Source organism: Fusarium oxysporum, chromosome III (genome assembly GCF_013085055.1).
Source record: "Fusarium oxysporum Fo47 chromosome III, complete sequence".
Lineage (NCBI taxonomy): Eukaryota > Fungi > Ascomycota > Sordariomycetes > Hypocreales > Nectriaceae > Fusarium > Fusarium oxysporum.
Window position 1 is genome coordinate 228,147 of NC_072842.1, and position 18,766 is coordinate 246,912.

General features: G+C 48.6%; 9 protein-coding genes across 9 annotated transcripts; 2 read left to right on the forward strand and 7 right to left on the reverse strand.

Annotated features, from left to right (window-relative positions):
• Window positions 1–172: 172 nt before the first annotated feature.
• Window positions 173–1,404, reverse strand: FOBCDRAFT_248525 (Intradiol ring-cleavage dioxygenase; the record flags this gene model as incomplete). Its single annotated transcript, XM_031175140.2, has 2 exons — window positions 173–1,092; window positions 1,152–1,404. The coding sequence occupies 2 exons, from the start codon at window positions 1,402–1,404 to the stop codon at window positions 173–175; spliced, it is 1,173 nt and encodes a 390-aa protein (XP_031046273.2).
• A 443-nt stretch (window positions 1,405–1,847) lies between these two features.
• Window positions 1,848–3,271, reverse strand: FOBCDRAFT_156402 (uncharacterized protein). The gene is made up of 2 exons (XM_031175141.3): window positions 2,699–3,271; window positions 1,848–2,644 (listed from the first exon to the last, which is right to left on the reverse strand). Exons 1-2 carry the CDS (start codon window positions 3,221–3,223, stop codon window positions 1,907–1,909), a joined length of 1,263 nt encoding a protein of 420 aa, XP_031046274.2. The 5' UTR covers window positions 3,224–3,271; the 3' UTR covers window positions 1,848–1,906.
• A 530-nt stretch (window positions 3,272–3,801) lies between these two features.
• FOBCDRAFT_19214 (uncharacterized protein) lies at window positions 3,802–5,195 on the reverse strand. Its single transcript, XM_031175142.3, has 5 exons — window positions 4,989–5,195; window positions 4,723–4,932; window positions 4,366–4,669; window positions 4,155–4,307; window positions 3,802–4,098 (listed from the first exon to the last, which is right to left on the reverse strand). Exons 1-5 carry the CDS (start codon window positions 5,019–5,021, stop codon window positions 3,974–3,976), a joined length of 825 nt encoding a protein of 274 aa, XP_031046275.3. The 5' UTR covers window positions 5,022–5,195; the 3' UTR covers window positions 3,802–3,973.
• A 459-nt stretch (window positions 5,196–5,654) lies between these two features.
• On the reverse strand, window positions 5,655–7,649 carry FOBCDRAFT_216600 (uncharacterized protein). The gene is made up of 4 exons (XM_059609456.1): window positions 7,183–7,649; window positions 6,536–7,064; window positions 6,327–6,482; window positions 5,655–6,267 (listed from the first exon to the last, which is right to left on the reverse strand). Exons 1-4 carry the CDS (start codon window positions 7,210–7,212, stop codon window positions 5,903–5,905), a joined length of 1,080 nt encoding a protein of 359 aa, XP_059466884.1. The 5' UTR covers window positions 7,213–7,649; the 3' UTR covers window positions 5,655–5,902.
• A 2,436-nt stretch (window positions 7,650–10,085) lies between these two features.
• FOBCDRAFT_248528 (uncharacterized protein) lies at window positions 10,086–10,814 on the forward strand (the record flags this gene model as incomplete). Its single annotated transcript, XM_059610853.1, has 2 exons — window positions 10,086–10,654; window positions 10,729–10,814. The coding sequence occupies exons 1-2, from the start codon at window positions 10,291–10,293 to the stop codon at window positions 10,812–10,814; spliced, it is 450 nt and encodes a 149-aa protein (XP_059464341.1). The 5' UTR covers window positions 10,086–10,290.
• A 295-nt stretch (window positions 10,815–11,109) lies between these two features.
• Window positions 11,110–11,916, reverse strand: FOBCDRAFT_216604 (uncharacterized protein). Its single transcript, XM_059609457.1, has 3 exons — window positions 11,558–11,916; window positions 11,319–11,504; window positions 11,110–11,263 (listed from the first exon to the last, which is right to left on the reverse strand). The coding sequence occupies exons 1-3, from the start codon at window positions 11,840–11,842 to the stop codon at window positions 11,180–11,182; spliced, it is 555 nt and encodes a 184-aa protein (XP_059464342.1). The 5' UTR covers window positions 11,843–11,916; the 3' UTR covers window positions 11,110–11,179.
• Window positions 11,917–12,453: 537 nt separating this feature from the next.
• Window positions 12,454–14,251, reverse strand: FOBCDRAFT_19228 (trichothecene 3-o-acetyltransferase). The gene is made up of 2 exons (XM_031175148.3): window positions 13,918–14,251; window positions 12,454–13,865 (listed from the first exon to the last, which is right to left on the reverse strand). The coding sequence occupies exons 1-2, from the start codon at window positions 14,135–14,137 to the stop codon at window positions 12,601–12,603; spliced, it is 1,485 nt and encodes a 494-aa protein (XP_031046281.2). The 5' UTR covers window positions 14,138–14,251; the 3' UTR covers window positions 12,454–12,600.
• A 1,153-nt stretch (window positions 14,252–15,404) lies between these two features.
• On the forward strand, window positions 15,405–16,735 carry FOBCDRAFT_129444 (uncharacterized protein; the record flags this gene model as incomplete). The annotated part of the gene is made up of 4 exons (XM_059607852.1): window positions 15,405–15,518; window positions 15,633–16,138; window positions 16,193–16,263; window positions 16,317–16,735. The coding sequence occupies 4 exons, from the start codon at window positions 15,405–15,407 to the stop codon at window positions 16,733–16,735; spliced, it is 1,110 nt and encodes a 369-aa protein (XP_059464343.1).
• A 314-nt stretch (window positions 16,736–17,049) lies between these two features.
• FOBCDRAFT_197983 (fungal-specific transcription factor domain-containing protein) lies at window positions 17,050–18,261 on the reverse strand (the record flags this gene model as incomplete). The annotated part of the gene is made up of 2 exons (XM_054703636.2): window positions 17,050–17,309; window positions 17,427–18,261. 2 exons carry the CDS (start codon window positions 18,259–18,261, stop codon window positions 17,050–17,052), a joined length of 1,095 nt encoding a protein of 364 aa, XP_054559611.2.
• Window positions 18,262–18,766: the final 505 nt, after the last annotated feature.

The window sequence follows — 18,766 nt, forward strand, 5'->3', positions numbered from 1 at the left end:
ACCTAATCGCCCAATCAATATAGTCTAGTTGTTACACGTTTTCCTTTCCTCCATCAGCAACCAGCCCTGAAGCAACATCAATCTATTGACCCACCAATCGCCTTCGTTCTAAGCTGCTTGAAGCATTACTCTGCGGCCTCACTGACCACAGAGAGAGTCTATCCCTGACTGCTTAGGCAGAGCGAGTTCCAGTGGGCTGGCCAGCAGGAGGGGTTCCACTGCCCGAAGGAGGTTGACCTCCCTGGCCACCGCCACCGCCGCCTCCACCAATACCGCTGTCCAAAGCATGGCCACCATCGCTAGCCAAGTATCCAGCAACACCGTAGTACTCATCCGAGGTGTAGTCCGCAGTAGTGTTGATACCAATCTGAATCCAAGCAAAGATTCCATCCTGGACAGAGTCTCCCAGGTAGACGTACTGAGGGAAGGGGTCATAAGACTCATCGGCCTGAAGGACAGACCACATATCCTCCTCGTTGGTGGTCACTTCGACAGTGTTGGTGTTGTAAGGAGCAAGAGCTTCAACTTCTTCACGGAGATCCTCGGGCCAGAAAAGCTGACCAATGTGTTGAACAGGGCTGTTATAGACCTGGATTGTGCCATTGGAAGACACCGAGGCATTGGCGTGAGTGAGGAGATGAGTATGGGTAGCGCGCCCCTCGTAATGTCCAGGGAAGATTGTCTCAAACTGAACGACACCATCATGATCGGTGATCTGAATACCACGAAGGAAAGTGGTGTTCAGACCAGCTTGGGAGCTAACGCCGGAGTAAACACCAGTGGCATTGCAGTTCCAAACGTCGGTGGCCAAGTTGGGGACTCCATTGCAGGTGGAGACATCGACGTATTGGACCTCGAGGAACAGAGGCACTCCGTCGCAGAACTCTTTCTCGATGACGTTGGATCGCAGGTATTCGCCGACGATGTAGTAAGGACCGGCAGTGATCTCGGGAGACAGGATACAGCTGGAGTTGGCGCCAAAGACTGTCTCGAGAGGAGTGAACATGTTGTTGTTGGAGACTCCAGTCTTGTTGTGGTTGACAGCCTCCCACTTGACAATATCATCTTCATCACGGCGGTGCTTCTTGGCAGCTGTTGAAAAATATTAGTACCAGGGAAAAAAAAGTCGAAAAGGGATTTTTTTAGCATACCAGTCTTGATGCCAAGTCTCTTGCGAAGCTTCTCGACCTTCTCTGCTCGGCGAGCAATCGAACGAGCCTTCAACTCCCGAGCATGCAGAGAACTAGAGCACGCATTCAGCGATCGCTGGCCCAGGTTGGCGATAGTGTCGCGGGTCTGGATCTGCCTCTTGATCTTCTGATGATCATGCTTCTCGCCAGGATGAGCGGAAACAAGACCAGCGAGAACGAAACCCGCTGAAGCGAGGGACTTGAAAGAGACCATATTAAACAAAGGATTGATGAGTGAGAAGGTTGTAAAGAAGCATATACAGAAGCGATTAGGTTAGCTTTTATATATAATACAGTTCATCGGATTGGTGGCTCGGAGAATTATAGCTTACACGTCCGTTACGCAATACCGATCCGAGTGGATGCCTCAGCCTTGGTGGCGGCATAATGAAGGACTGGATGCATTCGCGTTCACTTAGATCTCCCACAACCCGAAAAATATGTGGGTTTTTCGGCTTTTTCAAGGTTACGGGAGCTAACGTCATCTAGATTAGCCATGCGCCACGGAAACATGTGGGGGAAGTAATCCGAAATTCAGATGAGATTATTGGTCGGGTTAAGAGGTTAGAGTGCACTGCCATGACGGAATTAATGCGGTTCTGGTCCGTGGCCTGAAGAACCTGGGATGCAGTGGATGCATTGCTAAGTGGTGAAATACAGACTATTCTACTATCTAAGAGTTGCGTTGGCATGTAATTCGAACCGTAGCGGTGAGACTAGCTCTCGCCATGAGCACACTTGAAAGCCTCTATCATGCGCTGAGCCCCATCATCAGCATACATCATATCTTCCATGTCGATACTGCTCTGGATATGCTCGTAAGCTCTAGGTCGCATCTCCTTCTCATAAGCAACAATTGCCCCTTCTAGAGCTTCTGAATCATATTTCTGATCATAAGGTCCTTCGCGAACCCCAGTTGCGGAGATGATTTGGTCGAATAGTACAAGCGCGTCATACATGGCTTGGTTCACGCCTTCACCATTTGGAGTAGCGAGATGCGCAGCGTCTCCGAGTAGAACTACGCCGGGAGCGCGTTTCCATCTGGGTCGGCCATCGTGTACATCTTCATCATTAGAAGAGAACAAGGTCTTATCGAGGCGATAAAGTGGCCAAGGGCGCCACGGTCCCTCAGACGCCTTGATTAAACGTCTCAAGTCTTGTGTCCAGTTTTCGTAAAAGCCTCCAGATCCAAGCATCGTCTTTCGCGCTTTGTCCATGTCATTTGGATCAGCGTCACCGCCAGGACGCGTCAAGGACTCAGGTGCTACTACGCCCATGTACATCCGGTATGAGGCATCGGATAATTGTTGGACTGCGAGGGTGGATTTGGCGCTCATTACCATGGCTGTTCCTTTGCCTGCTACTTGTTGCGCGAGTTTGTATTGTGAGTTGTCTGGTGATATTCTGCCTTCAATGAACGATTTTCCAGAATAGATGGGCTTAGCATCAGTGATCTGCGAATAGAATTAGTTCATTATTCTCACCAATGTAGGTCATAGAACACTCACGAGAGACCGTACTTTGCTCCAAGCACCGTCTGCTCCGACAATGAGTCGAAAGCCACTCTCAGTCGATCCGTCGCGAAACTTGAGAGTCCAATCACGCGTTTTTCCATTTTCCTTCTGATAAACAGCATCCAATATCTTGCCCCAACGAATACGATCTGTTGGCAAAGAATTGAGTAACAATTGTCGCAGCTGTCGACGGTCTATCTCTGGTCTATCACCACCATCATCGTCACCCCCGAACGAAGCCCGGAATTTCCCTTGGAAGTCCATCAAAGTCATTGTTGTTGCATCGTACCGGGCCAATGACTTGAACTGGTTGTGGAGACCTGCGCGACGAAGCGCTTCTTGGCCTGAATCTTTGTGGATGTCTAGCGTACCACCTTGGCTTCTAAGGGTTGATGTTGGAGACTCGTCGCGCTCAAAAACGACAAAGTTGATGCTTGCGGTTTGGAGGAGGCGTGCTAATGTTAGGCCACATGGGCCACCGCCGATAATTGCGATTGGTGGAATAGCTGAGGCTCCCATAGTTAAGTATTTCAAGACGTTGAGGGATTGAAAAGTGGTAAAGACAGGAGGTACCTCACATACATGGGCATTGGACGTCTTTTATAATCGATTATAGAGTAGATATTGCAACGCGAAAAATAGACTTGGCTGCCTTGCGATTTTCCATCCACGATCTAATTCCATGGACATGATTGGATAGACATCTACTCAAACAAAGGTTCGGGTGTGAGTAAAACCCGAGGAAATCTGACGCGGTGACGTCACGATCTAATTTTTGGTGTTGGTTCGGGACTTTCTATGTCCCGACTTGGAAATTGGAATGTCAGCTAACAATTACGATTAAATCTCATTACTGTCAATTGGTTAAGGAGAAAATCCATGCCTGGCCTTCTTTCATTTTCCTTATTTTGAAGTTTTATACTGTTTGCAGTTGTGAACTCCGTTTTCGGATGTAATTTGTTAAAAGTGGTTGGTTTACCCTATAGAGAGCAATGAACGCGAAACATAGCCACGAACGCGTGTGAACGAGCTAAACATAGCCACAGAGATAAGATACCAAGCCACTGTTCGCCAAGCACCTCCAGGACGCAAGCGATGTTCTATTATTAGAATGCAACGACCCTCAATTTACCAATTTATTACAATATCTAGTGCACAGAGCATGGGACAAGTGTAGCACAGCTTAAAACACTTTTATAGAAGATAACAATCGTGACTCTCGCGAAAGGGCTAAGTAGCTGTGGGACCAGGTAAAAATATTGTCCTTCCTTAGTTCTTGATCTCAATCACCTCGCTCCTCGTCTCATGCTTTGGGGAGCGATCCACAAGTGGCTTCAAGCCTGGTAAGGCGACGACAGTAATAGCAAGTGCCATCTCAAGCATACTCATAGGGTCTGGAACGGAGACATCAGAAGCTGAGTTGGTATTATCCGAGAGAAGGAAGACTTACAAACAAGATTCTCTTGGCCAGTCCCAACCTTGAGAGTCACAAATCGCACAATGGTAGTGCAGATAGTCAGAGCACCAAGGACAAAGGTAGCAGTGACACCCTTGGAAGGCTGAAGAACACCCTGGACCAGCAGGATGAGAGGGAGGGCGTATACTACAAGATCAATTAGTATCTGGCGAAGCGCGGCAGGCAGAAGGGAACGTCAACATACCGGCAAGATAACAGGCCAAGTTCAGGGTAAAGTTGAGAATGAAGGGCTCAGGTGCATAGAAGACACTGCAAGCACCCTCCTCCTGAGACCACTGAACGGAAACATCCTTTCCACAGAAGAAAGTGTCGTCCCAAAGGATCGCCATGTATGATGCGCAGACAAAGGCAGTGATGCCATACAGAGCCTTTCGCATACCGGAGCTCATGCCGGTGGAGGGGAGGAAGTAGGCCCAGTAAAAAGCAAGCATGCTCATCTTGGGGAAACCCATACCGACATCGTAAAAGTAGTTGGAAGCGAAGGAGATCTGCATAGATAAGTTAGTCGCGTGATGCTTCAAGGAGTTTGACATCGTCTTACCTTGGAGAGCTTGACAGATGTCTCATACTCATCCATGACACCCATCTGGAAAGTCAGAGTGTCGCAGATGATGAGGGCGAGAGCATCAACGGCGGACAGAAGAAGGAGGTAATCGGACCAAGTCAACTTCTCACGCGCACGGAAGAGACGCGCGTAGATACGAAGACCGACAAAGACATAGGAGGCTGCCAACAAGATCCATTCCGAGATCTAAACACTTGTGAGTATGCTTACCGATGTAAAGGATGACAACCGTAGCAACCTACCATACAGTCCTTTCCATCGATGAAGAACGCCATTGTGAAATCCGATTGTCTTCCACTTCAGAACAACGGGAAATAAAATGGTGCACTCGCGGCAATAGAGAAAAAGAGAAGGAATTAAGGTTCACAGGACTGCAGGTATACTTAAAATTCCAGTTCATGGTGCTTATTTAATACGCCGCATGGTTACAGCACCAGCACCTCGGCTACAGAAGAAAAAAAGAAAAAAACAACATCGAACGACATACTGCATAGAATGCAACACTAAAAGGTCCCTGAAGGATCCATGGGGTGAGTTTTACCCGCTGCAAGTCTACGGCACAAGTCGGGCCATGGACAGGAGGGACGTATCAGGAAAGCAATCGCATTTCTGCTTTACGGGATTTTTAATTGAGAAAATGACCGGGGTTAGCATTTGACATGGGGGCTAAAACTGGAGGGGTTGTAAACGAGAGGTGGTAATTGGTCGGGTTGCAGTTCCGTCGATATGCAAACGAGAATAAACCTGGGACCAACGGATGTAACATGGGAAGGAATTTGACAGGGGAAGAGTGTTGAGACGATGTGCGTGTTGGTTGACCTTTGAGTTCTGTGATGGAGGGAGGGAGTCTTTTTGTTAATGCACCAATGAGGGATTCATTATTGACTTTCTGTTGGTTCAAGGTTTTCACCCGTTTCAATAAAACTTTGCATTGAACTCAAAGGTTGGGTTAAGAATTCATGCATGATGATCTGATCTATGGTAAACTGTCATATTCTATGTGTATATTTCTTTATTATACATAACTCGGGGTCAGTGAGACCAACTGTTATGTCACTCTTATTCCCGGCCATTTCCCGTTTTGTTGGTCCACCTGCATATCGAATGCAACGCTTACATCCATCCACCACCATCCATACTCTTACAGCACAGATATTCACCCCCGTCCCGAATTCCCCTGCCAGTCACCGTCTTCTCTTCGCTGGTAGGTCACACTTATGCGGGCCGACTTGTAGATACCTTGAAGGTTGGTCAGCTCCACTTCACTGCCGGAGTCTTCTTCGGCGCCCACCGCCACGCGAGCTGTGGAGGCGTACAGTTCTCTGTGGTGGTCACGGCCGCTTGACAGCTTGTTGAAGTGACTTGAGGTTGTCACTGTACCTGAGTGCTTGTTGTAGCCTGAGCCTGTCTGCGTGGTGTTTTGCTTGGAGGAGCGCAGGCCGAGGCCGTGGAGGAGGGATTTGAGGGCGGGGAGAGATACGACTACTATTGCGGCGGCGATCTCTGTCATGGAGAGGACGTCTGAGGAAGTCAGTAAATCTGTCATGACAGAAGACTTGAAGTTGATAGTGTTGACTCACAAACATTGGTCCAGGCATGAATTGCCTCGACAGTCGCAAATCTACCAATGCTTGCTCCCAATGTGATGAGTCCAGATGCAAAGATCGCAACCAGACCTGCCTTGTACCGCCTACTGAGCTGTAGACCAAAGAGAAGCGGGAAAGGCAGTGCAAAGACTGTCAATAATGTTAGTGATTACTTGAGCATAACTTCACTGAAATGAACATACCAAGCATGTCGGAGATGAGATTCATGACCCAATCAATCCGGAAGACAGTCTTTGAGTCAAAAGTACTGCACTCTCCATCAATCTCCCAATTGACAGATACGTTTGAGCCGCACCAGAAGGTATCCAAGAAACAAGTCGTGAGCATAAACGACCCCGTCAAAGCAGTAACTCCATAGAGGAATTTTCGTAGCAGCGGTAGTGTTTGTGGAATAAGCTTAAAGTAAAGCGCCAACAACGCCAGCTTCGGGAAGTATACACCCGTGTCGTAGAAATAGTTTCCCGCAAACGAGACCTTCATCAACGTGATCTGATCCTCAATACTCCGCGGCGGCGCACTCGGATCATATTCGTCCATCCCCCCCAGATTATACGCTGCCGTATCAGTCCCAAATAACGCAGCGGCATCGAGTAGAGAGGCGATAAGAAACCAATCGCTGACGGTGAGACTCTGATGTTGTCGAATTGTTCGAAGGGCTAGACGGGCGAGGACGAGGAGCGTTGATATTCCGAAGAGCACGGCCTCGATGGGCTGCATCGTAGATCGCGGTTAGCAAGCGAGTCATGGTCTCAATCTTGCCAAGAAATGCAGATCATGGTTCGGATTGATCAAGTCCAGTGGATCAGGACAGATCGGAATGGTAACTTACCACCACGGCCTCTTTAGCGACGCCAGCCATATCTCGAGATACAAAGCAGGCAGCTCAACTCATAAATGAAGAAAACCAAAAGTTGAGATTCGAAATTGAGGTCTAACGAGATGGGGTTGGCGTCGATTAAATGAAAAGCTGAAGCTTTCTTCTGTGACGTCCTGCATACAGCCTGTGTGCGGCGGTGCCGGTTCCGAAATCAGCACATGGGAATCATTACAATCACAATGAACGGCATCATAATCTTTCACAAAGAATCCAGTACCGGCGCAGGCACACACATGAGCTGACACACCACAAACTTCCGGGCCTTTTGTGAGACGGGTGTCATATGCATCTGGCTAAAAACTGTCAAATCCAGGGGTAAAGTGCTTATGGTGGTCAATGTCAGATCGCTTCGCGACGCCACCAGATACGGGGCGCACTGGCGCAGTTGGTTTACAAAGACATGATGAAGGATATTTTGCTGGTAATATGCATGCAATGATCCGAATCACTCTGTCATTAATCTCAACGTGCAGTGGGAAAAAGCAAAAGCAAGGATTCGAAACGGTCGGCGGAAAACGGAGCTTATTGGACAGCAGAAAAAGCAAGCAAATTCCCGCAGCGCTCTCCTTCGGCCCTTTGACACGTATTGTTAGTAACTGATTTTCATGCGTCTGCGGCACAGTACAAGGAAATTGTCTGTTGGTACCAATTGATGAATGTGGTGTTGGATCTCGAATAGGGAGCTCGGAGGGACTTCCCGAAGAGATCGACACGCCAGAAGGAACCGGTACAAATATAATCCCTGCATGGCCAAGATACGGGGCAGAGCATGGGTATTGGCTAATGTGCTGCTAATCGAGGAGTCTCGGGCCGTAGGGGTTTATTGGTTGCATGCCGCTTTTTCCGAGATCTGAAACGGTAAAGAGGCGCTCGAGTGAGAGACAAGCTTTGCTGCAAGAGGTTTATTAGGAGTAAAATATGCTTTGATCAGCATTGAATCGTCGCTTGGAATTATCTCCACGATTGAAGCGCAGATCACTGGACCGTGAACTTGGCTCTTGGGACTCTGTCAGAATGCCGTTCCAGTAGCCGAAATATGACATGCAAAACATAAAGAAAAAGCAATAACTGATGGGCTGATGTTATCGACAATCATGCCACGTCCCAAAACCAACCAGTCTCGAAACGTCTAGTCAACATTATAAAACCTCCTGCCAAACACTGGTCGAAACTAAACCGACTGAAACAATCCCAGGTCCGTTCCACTTAGTTCTAGAGCTTCACGACGTTACACTTTTTAACCTTAGCTGAAAGCTTGTCTTTAGCCTTTCACAACGGGCGCAAGACCCCTTACCCTTTTCTGTCTAGACTAATCTACCAGAGTGCCGAAATTAGAAGACATTTCGCGAGCTTCGGAGACTTCTTTGTCTGGATTTATTGTCCGGCGGCGAAGTTGAAAGTCTTAAAGGGCGCTGTATACGTGGTATTCTGGACGGAGAGTGGTGAGGCTTTTGATGGAATCCGCTGCGGCTGAAGTCGAGGTTACATCGTGGGCTCGGGTTCGCTTCTAGAGACCCGAGTCTTGCCGCAGAAGCAATGAAACTTTGGATAAAATGGCATGTCAAAGTATAATGCGGAAGCGAGTAACATTCGAAAAGCAAGCATTAGAAAGTGTCAACTGTAATCCAATCACCCACTGTCATCTCGCAGAGTTTGGCATTCCCGAACATCCGAGCAACAGCATAAAACTATACCTTGTCTGGAAGATTCGGCCTATCCTGCCCCGTTTGGCATTCAAAAAGCTCAGCTCTTTATACTGAGGCGAGTAAACAATCATCAATGGCATTAGTGCGGACCTGAGTGGACAACAACTCATGTAAGTGTGCTGACAAGACTAGGTGACGTTTTACTCTAGCAGGGGTCCAATCAGCATACTTGAGAGCATCAAGAAAACCCGTTTAACGGATCTGGCATTAGTGTAGTACCGTCGTGACATATAAATCACCTAATCCCCTCTGCTCTACACATTTCGCAAACTCCTCATCCTGATGCTGGGCATAGCAACTGTACTCTGACTTGAAGAAGACCTCAATACCTCGCCCTAAAAGGGTCAGGCGACTATGAATCCTCAACCATTTCAAACCTATACACAGAGACATCCATCGTGGCATGATTAAATTTAACGAGCTTGGATAGATGGGGTGGCACCCTTATGCTAGATAAACATCACGAGACTTGGTGACCGCTGTCAGCAACCTACGGCAGAGACTGGCGAAGCAAGCACATAAAACTTGAGTGCCCAGAACGCCCGAAGAACTCGAACAGCTTTGGCGCGTGCTGCCTGAGTCTAAATGACACTGTGTCATAGGGTATCATGATTTAAGCTTTACTAAAACTCAAATTCGGGTGTGTGCCCTGACGATCCAGGTTACAGCCTTTCACTATCCAGTGTTCCTTTTATCACAATGACGTCTTCTCTCCCACATAGACGCAATGCTATGGCACGTGGCAACCTTTTCGGTGCCTGTTAGTGTCATAGATCGTTCAAGCTGCGCTGATATTTTGTAGGTATAATGTTTGACAGCTTCCCCGCACTAATCGTCTCCGCTAAACTTGATCGGCCGCTGATGTTTCCCCACCATCTTGACCGTTGGTGTCTTCCCAGTATACGGTTGGACACTGTATTCAAATGAGTGTTACGATGATCTGACGCGCCTTATGCAGCTTGGAAAAGGTGGGTTCTCGGGATGGTGGTGTGTTCTCAACTAGCTTAGGGGATCCCCTCAATAATCTGTGATTCCTTGGCTTGAGCTCTGCAGCTGTGGGGGTATGGATGGCGAGGGGACTGTGAATTCTGGTTTCCCAGCTTCAACACCACAAGGTGACCATGGTGATGTTTTCTTATCATCTGTGTCGGCAGCCTGAACCTTAATCTTATGGCCAGCAAGATGACCGTGTCGTGTTTGGTCTCCTCCAATGGAGCCATATAAAGTGTATTGAGCCGCGGCGTTCTTCAACGACTCTTTTTGCAGTGCCACCTCTCCAACATATCTTCACTTCTTTTACCCAGTCTTGATCAACATCTCCCTCCTGACCAACACTTCCTAGACCAACAACGCCATGGCCACGAGGGAGCTACTCATCGTTATTCTAAACCATACCAACGAGGAGCTCAACACAGAGCCTGAATGGCCAACTCTCAATCACGGCCAATGGAACAAGACGCCAGACTTACAGCCGCCGCAGACAATACTAGCAGGGGAGAGCGGCATGCTACGCTGCAAGTCGAGTCATATAGGCGGAGGCCTTGATGGTTCGATCACATACCGCATCGTCGGATTCGAGGGGAGGAACGAAGTTGCGTTTATGTGGAGTGTCCCGTATGTTGGGGCAAATAAATTTGATGCCTCATGTGCTGTATCTGACTTTGGAGTCGAGATCTTAGGCGGGCGGGGTAGGGAGGCTGTCGTTGTCTTTGTTTTTGGTGAGTCTGATGCTTGCGGGGATGGCGAGAAAGTCTAATGCTCTTGTAGGACCAGCGAAGATGGTAGATGTAAGCCCCGAGTGATGGTGTGCGGGCAGCTGTTACCAAGTATCCTGTCGAGTGTGCCAAGAGTCTTGTAGGTGGCTTCAACCACAAATGAATCGACAAAATGTCATTGTATCTGTGTGTGATATGCAAGTTATTTGGGGATGGCCCTGATTAAGACTAAATGGATTATATTAGGTGCATGCTGCACCAAGTTCAATCTGTGTAGGTTATGGTATATTCCGTGGACCAATGAAATTATGCCATTCGGCTTCCGCAGTTTGTGGCTGCTTACTCCAAAAGATTAACATTACCCCGCCTGCACCCTCCCTAGGCTAGAACGCTGGAACAGTGTGAGATGGATTGTGGCCTAGACATTATCTGTCGCTTCGGAATTTCGCTGATAACCATGGACTTTGGGGTCCCCTCTTGAGTGCAAGGATCATTAGTCCACCATCTCAATACCGCAATGGTTCATGCTTACCTGGCAAGCTTTTCCGCATGTTGCTTTAAATCGGTCTTTGTCTCGTCGAGCTTGATATAGGTACGGAAAACGTATATACCCTGTATTTGGTCGCGTCAGCTCTGCCGTGTTCTGCTTAACGTGGAAATAACTCACGAGAATGCCACTCAGAAGATGGAGAAACCACGCAATGAATGAAAACGCAAGGGCTGTCCTCCACGAGCCGCAACCCGCCGAGTTAACATTCACCGTCCCAACAGGTCCGACTCGCCAATAGCGACCCCAGTAGTAGCCCCAATAATTGTAGTACCAACTCGCAGAGCAAGTGTGACTCCCGGTTCTCTATGAATGCGGATCAGTAGGCGTGGGGTGATTAGAGGATGGCAAGGCCCTACCGTCTGGAGCAAGCAGTATGCCACGAGCCACATGACAAACATGACAAAGTCAAAAGGAAAGCCTAAGAACAAGGACTTGAACGGCGGGCAGAAGCAGATGGAGTAAATAATGCTGAGACATGCGACGACGATAGCGTAGATGATGCGTCCGTCAATATGCACCTGCGCGATGCCCGCAAGGTAGGTGAAGCGCGAGAGAATGCCCAGGACGATTATAGCGGAGGCGAGTTCGGAAAGACGGAGAATAACAGAGATGACTTTGTGCGCAACGCCGGTTTCCGCCATGTTTGCATGAGCTGGAGTGATGGGGTTTGAAAATATGATGTTGCAGGTTATTCCAAGCGAAATGGATGTTTTGCTACTCAGACTATCATGAGATTGTAGAGCGAGCAGTGCTGTATATATTCATGAAGCGGCTAGTGAGTTTCTGCCCTCGACGTAAATATTACGTAAATGTCATCTTCATCGGCATTGCATGTTTCGTTATGCTCAGTACTGCGTTCCCCGTCTGTCGTGTTAAATGACAAGCAGTATCAGCCCCTACAAGTCCCTTTGTTGTTGACTGAAGTAAGTGGCTTGGGATTAGACGTAGCACAGTCTGGTTGGGCACCATCACATGCAACAAGATGTAACTGACGAAACAAATTCTTTATTGTGGCGCTTGTCAACCAGGGCGGACACAGTGCAACTGCATTCAACGTTCAATTAGTCCGAGTTGAAAGCCATCTCATGATTGCTGCTGCAATCTAGCCGAGATGCTGATAGGGCTTACTGAACTGAACTGATGGCTGCAGCAAGCCGTACTCAGTCACAACAAGATTGATTGGGAGATGGCCGAATGGCCCTGGGTATGTACAGAAGCCTCACCATCAGTATGACGCATTTCATCATTCTTGGCCCGGTGAACTTCCTATCTTGGTTCTGGCCGTGTAAAATATACTGATCTGCATATGGGCACAATTGACATACATCCTTTCAAGCCATCGGGCGATCTACTCGCCGCGGAAAGACAGGTAACTGACAACAACATACGATGTGGCATATCACACACCCAAACCCCTCTGCTCCGCATATTTCGCAAATTCTCCATCCTTCTCCAGCTGGGCATAGCAAGTCTCCTCCAAACCAAAACAGACTTCGATACCTTCATCCTCCCCAGCATTTCTGACTCCGGCTCTAGACGGAAGTACAAAGAAGAAGCCTTCAAAATTCGGATGCGGCCATCTTAGTGCGGCAGGCGTCCCAAAGCCAAAGTCATGGTTCTCGTATGATTTCATGGTATGCCAGTCAAAAGCCATGCAGTCTAGACCAAGCACCCAATGCATATCTAGCTCTGACCATTGGAGGTTTGAAGACCCTGCTGCATACTTGATGAGATCTGACATGTACTCTGGGTTGACAGAGTTGGTACTCTCGCGTACTGCCCGAGCAAGAACTGGTAGGGTCGTCTCCAGGTCACCAAGAACCTCAGAAATGGTAAATGTTTTTGAATGGGGCATAGTGATAGCAGTGCCTATGTATCGATCTGAAATTGGGAAGCCGGTGCGCCCACGGCCATTGACTGCATGAACTGCTTTGGATGGTATAGCCGGATCTGGCTTGAGAAGCCTGGACTTGGCTTGGACAGTTGCACGCCACATTATAGACAGGATGGCATCATAAGTAGAGATCCAAGTTCCTGGTTCCAGACCAGCACTGCATTTTGCTTTGAGTATTTGTAGTTTGCTTTTGGGGAAGTGCCATATACGAGTCTTGACAACTGGCATCTTGAAGTCTGCTGGAGGGGGAGCTGGAGGACCATCTCGAAGTTTCATAATAGGGAACTTGGCACTCAACCTCTCCAGCTCTTCAGCAGTTAGCTTGGGTTTGTTTTCCAGTGATAGGATACTGCGTGATGGTATCTCAGATCTAGATGCTGCAAACCCATTGAGCGAGTTCCCATTGGCCGCGGCAGCGGTGTATCTCGCCCATGCTGTGAATAGGCTCTCAAAGCCTGGCCCATCACAGACTTGATGCGTGATCGCTAGGCCAATAATAATGCCACCTTCGATGAATGTTATCTGGGCACCTCCTACTGCGGGACCAATGACGGCGATGTCACTTCCCGGGACTGGAAAGTGGGGGCCGACGAACTGTTCGGGTAGTACTTTGGGTGCATCAAGAAGATGAACGGGAAAGTCATGCTTGTCTAGAACAGGGAAGGCGGGTAAATCTTCAGGGCTAGCGTCCTTGATGTGGAGGGTGAAGTGAGATTCTGCCTGTTTCTTCACCACAATGCGTCGACTTTCATTGTCAAAGTGTAGAGTTCCTGTTCACGCCAATTAGTCTTTGTGCTGAGTAACGCCGTGCGGATGACTGACCCGACAGGATGGGGTAATCAACCAGTGTACGCTCCAACCCAGTGACCAGACTCTCGACAATAGAGTCTTTGCAAACATCCTGGGGCAGTTCAAAAATCTCAATCATGTGCACGTAGAGCTTGGGCATCAGGTGATCCAAGTCCGAAAGCTGAAAGATTCTACCTGGGGCATTTGTTTCAGCGCCCATAGGTCGGACGTTGATTACTCGTTGACCAGTCATCGTTGCTGCTATCGCTCAACAGAGTAGTGGACAAGTGCGGCGCACAGCTGAAACAGAAAAGCAAATATACAAAGGATGGGGGACTGGAAGTGCTGTACCAGCGATGATGCTTCTCAATGGAGATGCTGTCCGCCATAGCCAATGAGAATTTGGTTTATATAGATGTTGCACCTACGCTAAGAATGGGCCGAGACGCGAGATCTGTGGAGATGGTTGTACTGGTTACTGATGGTTTCTTTTAAGCGATATGGTGTGATTATCCAGAGCCATGCGACTTCAAGGCCGAGGTAACTCTGTTCCTACTCACATTCATATGCAGGAGAATCCTTCGCGCTGTCAAGGGCTGGATAAGATCAATGGGACCGCAAACATGTTCAAAGTGCACTGTGCATGGCCATGGTACCTGCATGACTTGAGCCTCTGATCTGAAGCAGAGTAATCGCCGCTTCAAAACTTGATAATCAATTGATGCAGAAATACTGTGTCTGACAATGGGAGAGATGCGACTTGCCAGTCGTCACGTCCTTGCATCTCCTCTCCTACAGAGCGGCGGACTCTTCCCAGCATAAAGCCGAGAGAGCTTCACACAATGAATCATGGCACAGACTTACAAATAATCACACGATAGGACATGCTCGCGAGAAGCGAAATAGTTTCAGCATGGTTGCCTACGAAGGATCCGAAAGTTGTGTTCTCACTTGATCTGATGTTGAGGATCATACGATGCGCTCCACTGCGTGTAAACGGTTGATGCTACATTAATCGGGGCTTTAGAACGAACAGTTGCGAAACACCCTCGCTTGCGAGAGAATCAACAGTCGGTTCGTCGTTGAGGCCCCATAAGGATCGAGAACCCGGTACATGGGCCCGCATCGGTTCCGCTAGGTGGTAGGTTCGGTAATAAGGGGGATTTCTGAGCACGTCGGGCCCGGGAAGTTAATAAATTCTCCTATTGGCTGTTGAGCTCGCCACTGTGCTCATCTTCGCCTCTTACGAACGAGAACGGTCCCAGGAACAGAGGTAGAATCAATGCATGCCAGAATCGCTTCTCAAGAGGATTCTCTCGCTTGTGTGATAAGTGCTGATGAACCATGTGATATTGCTGTGAAGAAACATTGTCAAAGCTGGCCCCTTTCGTTAGTGCAGGTATTTGAACGATGCGGCGTATTTGTCCCGGAAACTCAGGACTGACTCTGATTGAAGTCTGCAGTTTTGGCTGATAATTTGGTTGACGATTGACTGAAGATCCCCAACTTGATGATCGACAATGATTGACGAAAATGCTAGAGCCGTTGTACTGGAGGACTTCCCTCTCACAATGACCGTCCTTGTCTTGGTGTTTCTTGGTCTGGCTGTCATCACGGTCGGAATTCGCACCATGGTTCGAGTAACAGATGACAACTTTGGAATCGATGATTGGCTCATCGTCGCAGGCTTGGTGAGCGCGCTCTCCTTTACACTTTGCGATCTACTACTGACGGATATAATTGGATAGGTCGTTTACATCGCCGACTCAGGTCTTGCCGTACACGCAGTCAAAGTCGGCATCGGCTCCAAAGACGATCATCTCAATACATGGATGCAGTCTGAAGCGCAAAAGTTCTACATCATTTGGATAACGGTCTATGTCGTTGCCGTCGCATTGATCAAAACTTCGGTATGCGTCACACTCAGAAGAATTGCAGCCAAGTCCGTTCCGCTTATCCAGTATGCCATCTGGGGTCTGTTTGCTCTTACGTGGGCATCGTTCTGCGTCACCTTTTTCGGTATCCTTACCTTCTGTCGACCTGTTGAAGGAAACTGGAACACGACTCTTGTTTTGGAGGGAAAAGCGAACTGCGCGACGACTGAGACACTTATTGGCATTAGCCATACGAATACCGCCACAAGCATTGTTACCGACGTCGGCTGTATCGTGCTTCCGGGAATCTTGCTTTGGAAGACCCAGATGACAATCAGAGCTAAGCTGCAAGTTCTATGCCTTCTTTCTCTGGCCTCAGTGTAAGCTCTTGAATCACACCTGTTCTGTCGTCATGTGTACTAATGTTTATGAAGCGCCTCTATTGCGACCATTGCGCGTGCCCCTTTTATCTCTCACTACAAGCGACCGACAGATAATCTCAAGTGTTAGTTGACACCTGTAACTATATTGATCTAGTTATTGCTGATGAATTCGCAGATTATATCGGCTACATCGTACTTTTCTCTTGCGTCGAGATCGGCATCGGCTGCATCGCCGCCTCCCTTCCATCACTACGAATATTATACAAACGAGTCCGAGGCCAAGAGTCACAAGGCTCAACGGGGACACCCAACGCCAATACACTCATCACGATTGGTGGTGGAAAGATAGGCGACAGCAGCTCTCGGGGGCCCAAGCGCGTGTTTACGAATCCTACGGATCGAGGCATAACGTCAACGCACGTTAACCGAGAGGACAACAACTGGGAGCGATTGAGTGATGAAGACTCTGATAAGGGTATATTGGTGAATGGGCAGAGTGGTATACGTGCTGATTATACGTACTCGGTTGAGCTGGAGACGTATAATACTGGGAATTCTAGAGTTCCGCCGCAAATCGCCTCCTCAGAGAGGTGACAAGGGTCAGCTATGCAAGAGTATATGGCAATAATCATAATAATAAAAGGTCACCCGTCCCGTTAATTTGACGATCAGTCCCATCTTTGGTTTCTATTTGTTCCCTGTGCTATCTTCCTTTGGATTGGTTGTCCTTCCAAGCCTTTCATCTCTCACTCCATTCTGCAAGTACAAGGTCCGCCCATGTCCTATTAGATCCAAAATTGTCCGAGGTACCACACAGCATCATCTGGATGAGCTTACTTGCTGCTGTCCCGCTCCGACAGAACCAAGTAGCAGACCTAAGCATTGACTACCCAAATATCGTCCTCAAGTTAGAACTGAGCCATGATGTTGATCCAGTGCACTTGACTAACCCCAGCACCTTGGACATCATAGGCTGCCCAAACGGTCTGAACCAGTTCCTTGACGACCCGGATAGGCTTGGGAGGGAGACTACTTTCCAGTATGCTTAAGCGCTCGAGTACAAATTGGCGTCCCTGGCTAATTTCGGTGGAGCGTTTTGTAGCTCCCAAGGTATTGTGATGGATATCTTGAAATTGGGGATCGTGAAGCGGTGCGCCACGCAGATCGGCTGATAATATATCGCTCAGCAACGTCTAGGTATGCTGCTGCGGATTTATTGTTGGCATATCAAGCTTCATGATTATCCCGGCCGTCAAGCAGAGAAGAGGTTGAATACAACGAGTACCAGAGGCCAAGGGAATCTTTTCGAGGATACGTATGATCTTCAAGCCTAAGTCCAGAACTCGGTACTCGGCGTCAACTGGATCGTATCCATTTTGTAATGTATCCTGGTTTCTCAGGTCAGAGAAGGTTTGGTACAAGTGGGCCATGGCAGCCAGTCGGTAGGCTTCTGCTATTTGAACCAGGTGTTGTTTAGGTGTTAACATATCTCCCGTGTCGCAGATGTGTTGTTCCGCTGGTATGGGGAAGGATTTTAGGCACTGATGGAGCTCCCGTGCCTCTTTAATATCACGGAGGGCGGCCTGAAGTGACCGTGAACTCTGTCGATGATCCTGGGTCATTCGGGCTCGAAATCCCTTGCATAGAAGGATGGAGCGGAAGAAGAGCTCCATGATCTCGGTTGAGACACCTGTCCATGGATGCAGATTACCCTGGCTGCTCCATGGCTGCGACGACATAGCTGAAGAGGTAGTAATAGGGTCAATGATGCCCGTGTCTTGTGCGCCAATGGTACTACACAGCATGTCCCAATACAGAGTACTCTTATTGAAGAAGAGTAGTGCATCTTGATCATCTTTGGAGAGAAAGTGTTTCGATTGATTGTAGGACTTGAGTATGGCTTTTGTCTCCTTCAGGAACGGGAGGCCAAACTGCAGTGGGTCAGTCCAGCAAGCTGAGGTACTGATGCAGAACATAGATAGCAGGAGATGTCGTGGAAGGACATGAGGGCAGAGAGCCATGCTCAATTCCCTTTTGATGGCCTTTACGGCTGCTAGAGTCATAGTTATGGCGATCCCTCGAAAGTGCGGCAGATGCCCCGCCAGATATGCAGCGGCCATGCTTTGCAAGCTATAGGCAAGTCCTGCGGAATGTGGGAAGGCTTCCAAGGCTACACTTCGATTCAGATTCTTGGCTGAATCAAAAGAATTCCAATTGGCACAGACGGTGTGAAACCAGTAGTCGATCAGAAATGTGGGAGTGTGTGTCAGAGTCTAGGAGACACCGGTATGGTAAAAGGGCACGGCGGTTTGGGAGACTGGTTTTGAATCCTGCTCCTGCGATACATGGGAAATTGTCGTAGAGATCGGCTCTTGGTCTTTTGTGTCTACAAGGAATGTCTCTTCGAAATGGCTGGATGGACGGATGTCAACCAGCGACGCGATCGGGGTTACTCGGCGAACATCTTGCACGGTCTATCGAGACCAGTATCGTCCCCCGGACACAGTGGGATGAATTGTTTGAACGGGTCATGAAGCCCAGCCTGGCTGAGCTGTTGATCAAAGCCAATGATGCTCAAAATCCGGGTGGCCTGGTGGACATCGGGCCAGACTCTAACGAGGTCTG

What these genes read in the sequence shown, in the direction of transcription:
- FOBCDRAFT_156402 (XM_031175141.3), bottom strand. Translation starts at nt 3,223, where the DNA reads ATGGGAGCCTCAGCTATTCCACCAATCGCAATTATCGGCGGTGGCCCA. An exon ending in GGAGCAAAGTACGGTCTCTC is followed by an intron (nt 2,645 to 2,698) that starts GTGAGTGTTCTA and finishes TTCTATTCGCAG; the next exon opens with ATCACTGATGCTAAGCCCAT.
- FOBCDRAFT_19214 (XM_031175142.3), bottom strand. Translation starts at nt 5,021, where the DNA reads ATGGCGTTCTTCATCGATGGAAAGGACTGTATG. An exon ending in TCGATGGAAAGGACTGTATG is followed by an intron (nt 4,933 to 4,988) that starts GTAGGTTGCTAC and finishes ACAAGTGTTTAG; the next exon opens with ATCTCGGAATGGATCTTGTT. An exon ending in CATCTGTCAAGCTCTCCAAG is followed by an intron (nt 4,670 to 4,722) that starts GTAAGACGATGT and finishes TTATCTATGCAG; the next exon opens with ATCTCCTTCGCTTCCAACTA.
- FOBCDRAFT_216600 (XM_059609456.1), bottom strand. Translation starts at nt 7,212, where the DNA reads ATGGCTGGCGTCGCTAAAGAGGCCGTGGTG. An exon ending in TCGCTAAAGAGGCCGTGGTG is followed by an intron (nt 7,065 to 7,182) that starts GTAAGTTACCAT and finishes TCTACGATGCAG; the next exon opens with CCCATCGAGGCCGTGCTCTT. An exon ending in TCATGCCTGGACCAATGTTT is followed by an intron (nt 6,268 to 6,326) that starts GTGAGTCAACAC and finishes TGACTTCCTCAG; the next exon opens with ACGTCCTCTCCATGACAGAG.
- FOBCDRAFT_216604 (XM_059609457.1), bottom strand. Translation starts at nt 11,842, where the DNA reads ATGGCGGAAACCGGCGTTGCGCACAAAGTCATCTCTGTTATTCTCCGT. An exon ending in CATACTGCTTGCTCCAGACG is followed by an intron (nt 11,505 to 11,557) that starts GTAGGGCCTTGC and finishes CCGCATTCATAG; the next exon opens with AGAACCGGGAGTCACACTTG. An exon ending in ATCTTCTGAGTGGCATTCTC is followed by an intron (nt 11,264 to 11,318) that starts GTGAGTTATTTC and finishes GACCAAATACAG; the next exon opens with GGTATATACGTTTTCCGTAC.
- FOBCDRAFT_19228 (XM_031175148.3), bottom strand. Translation starts at nt 14,137, where the DNA reads ATGACTGGTCAACGAGTAATCAACGTCCGACCTATGGGCGCTGAAACA. An exon ending in TGATTACCCCATCCTGTCGG is followed by an intron (nt 13,866 to 13,917) that starts GTCAGTCATCCG and finishes TGGCGTGAACAG; the next exon opens with GAACTCTACACTTTGACAAT.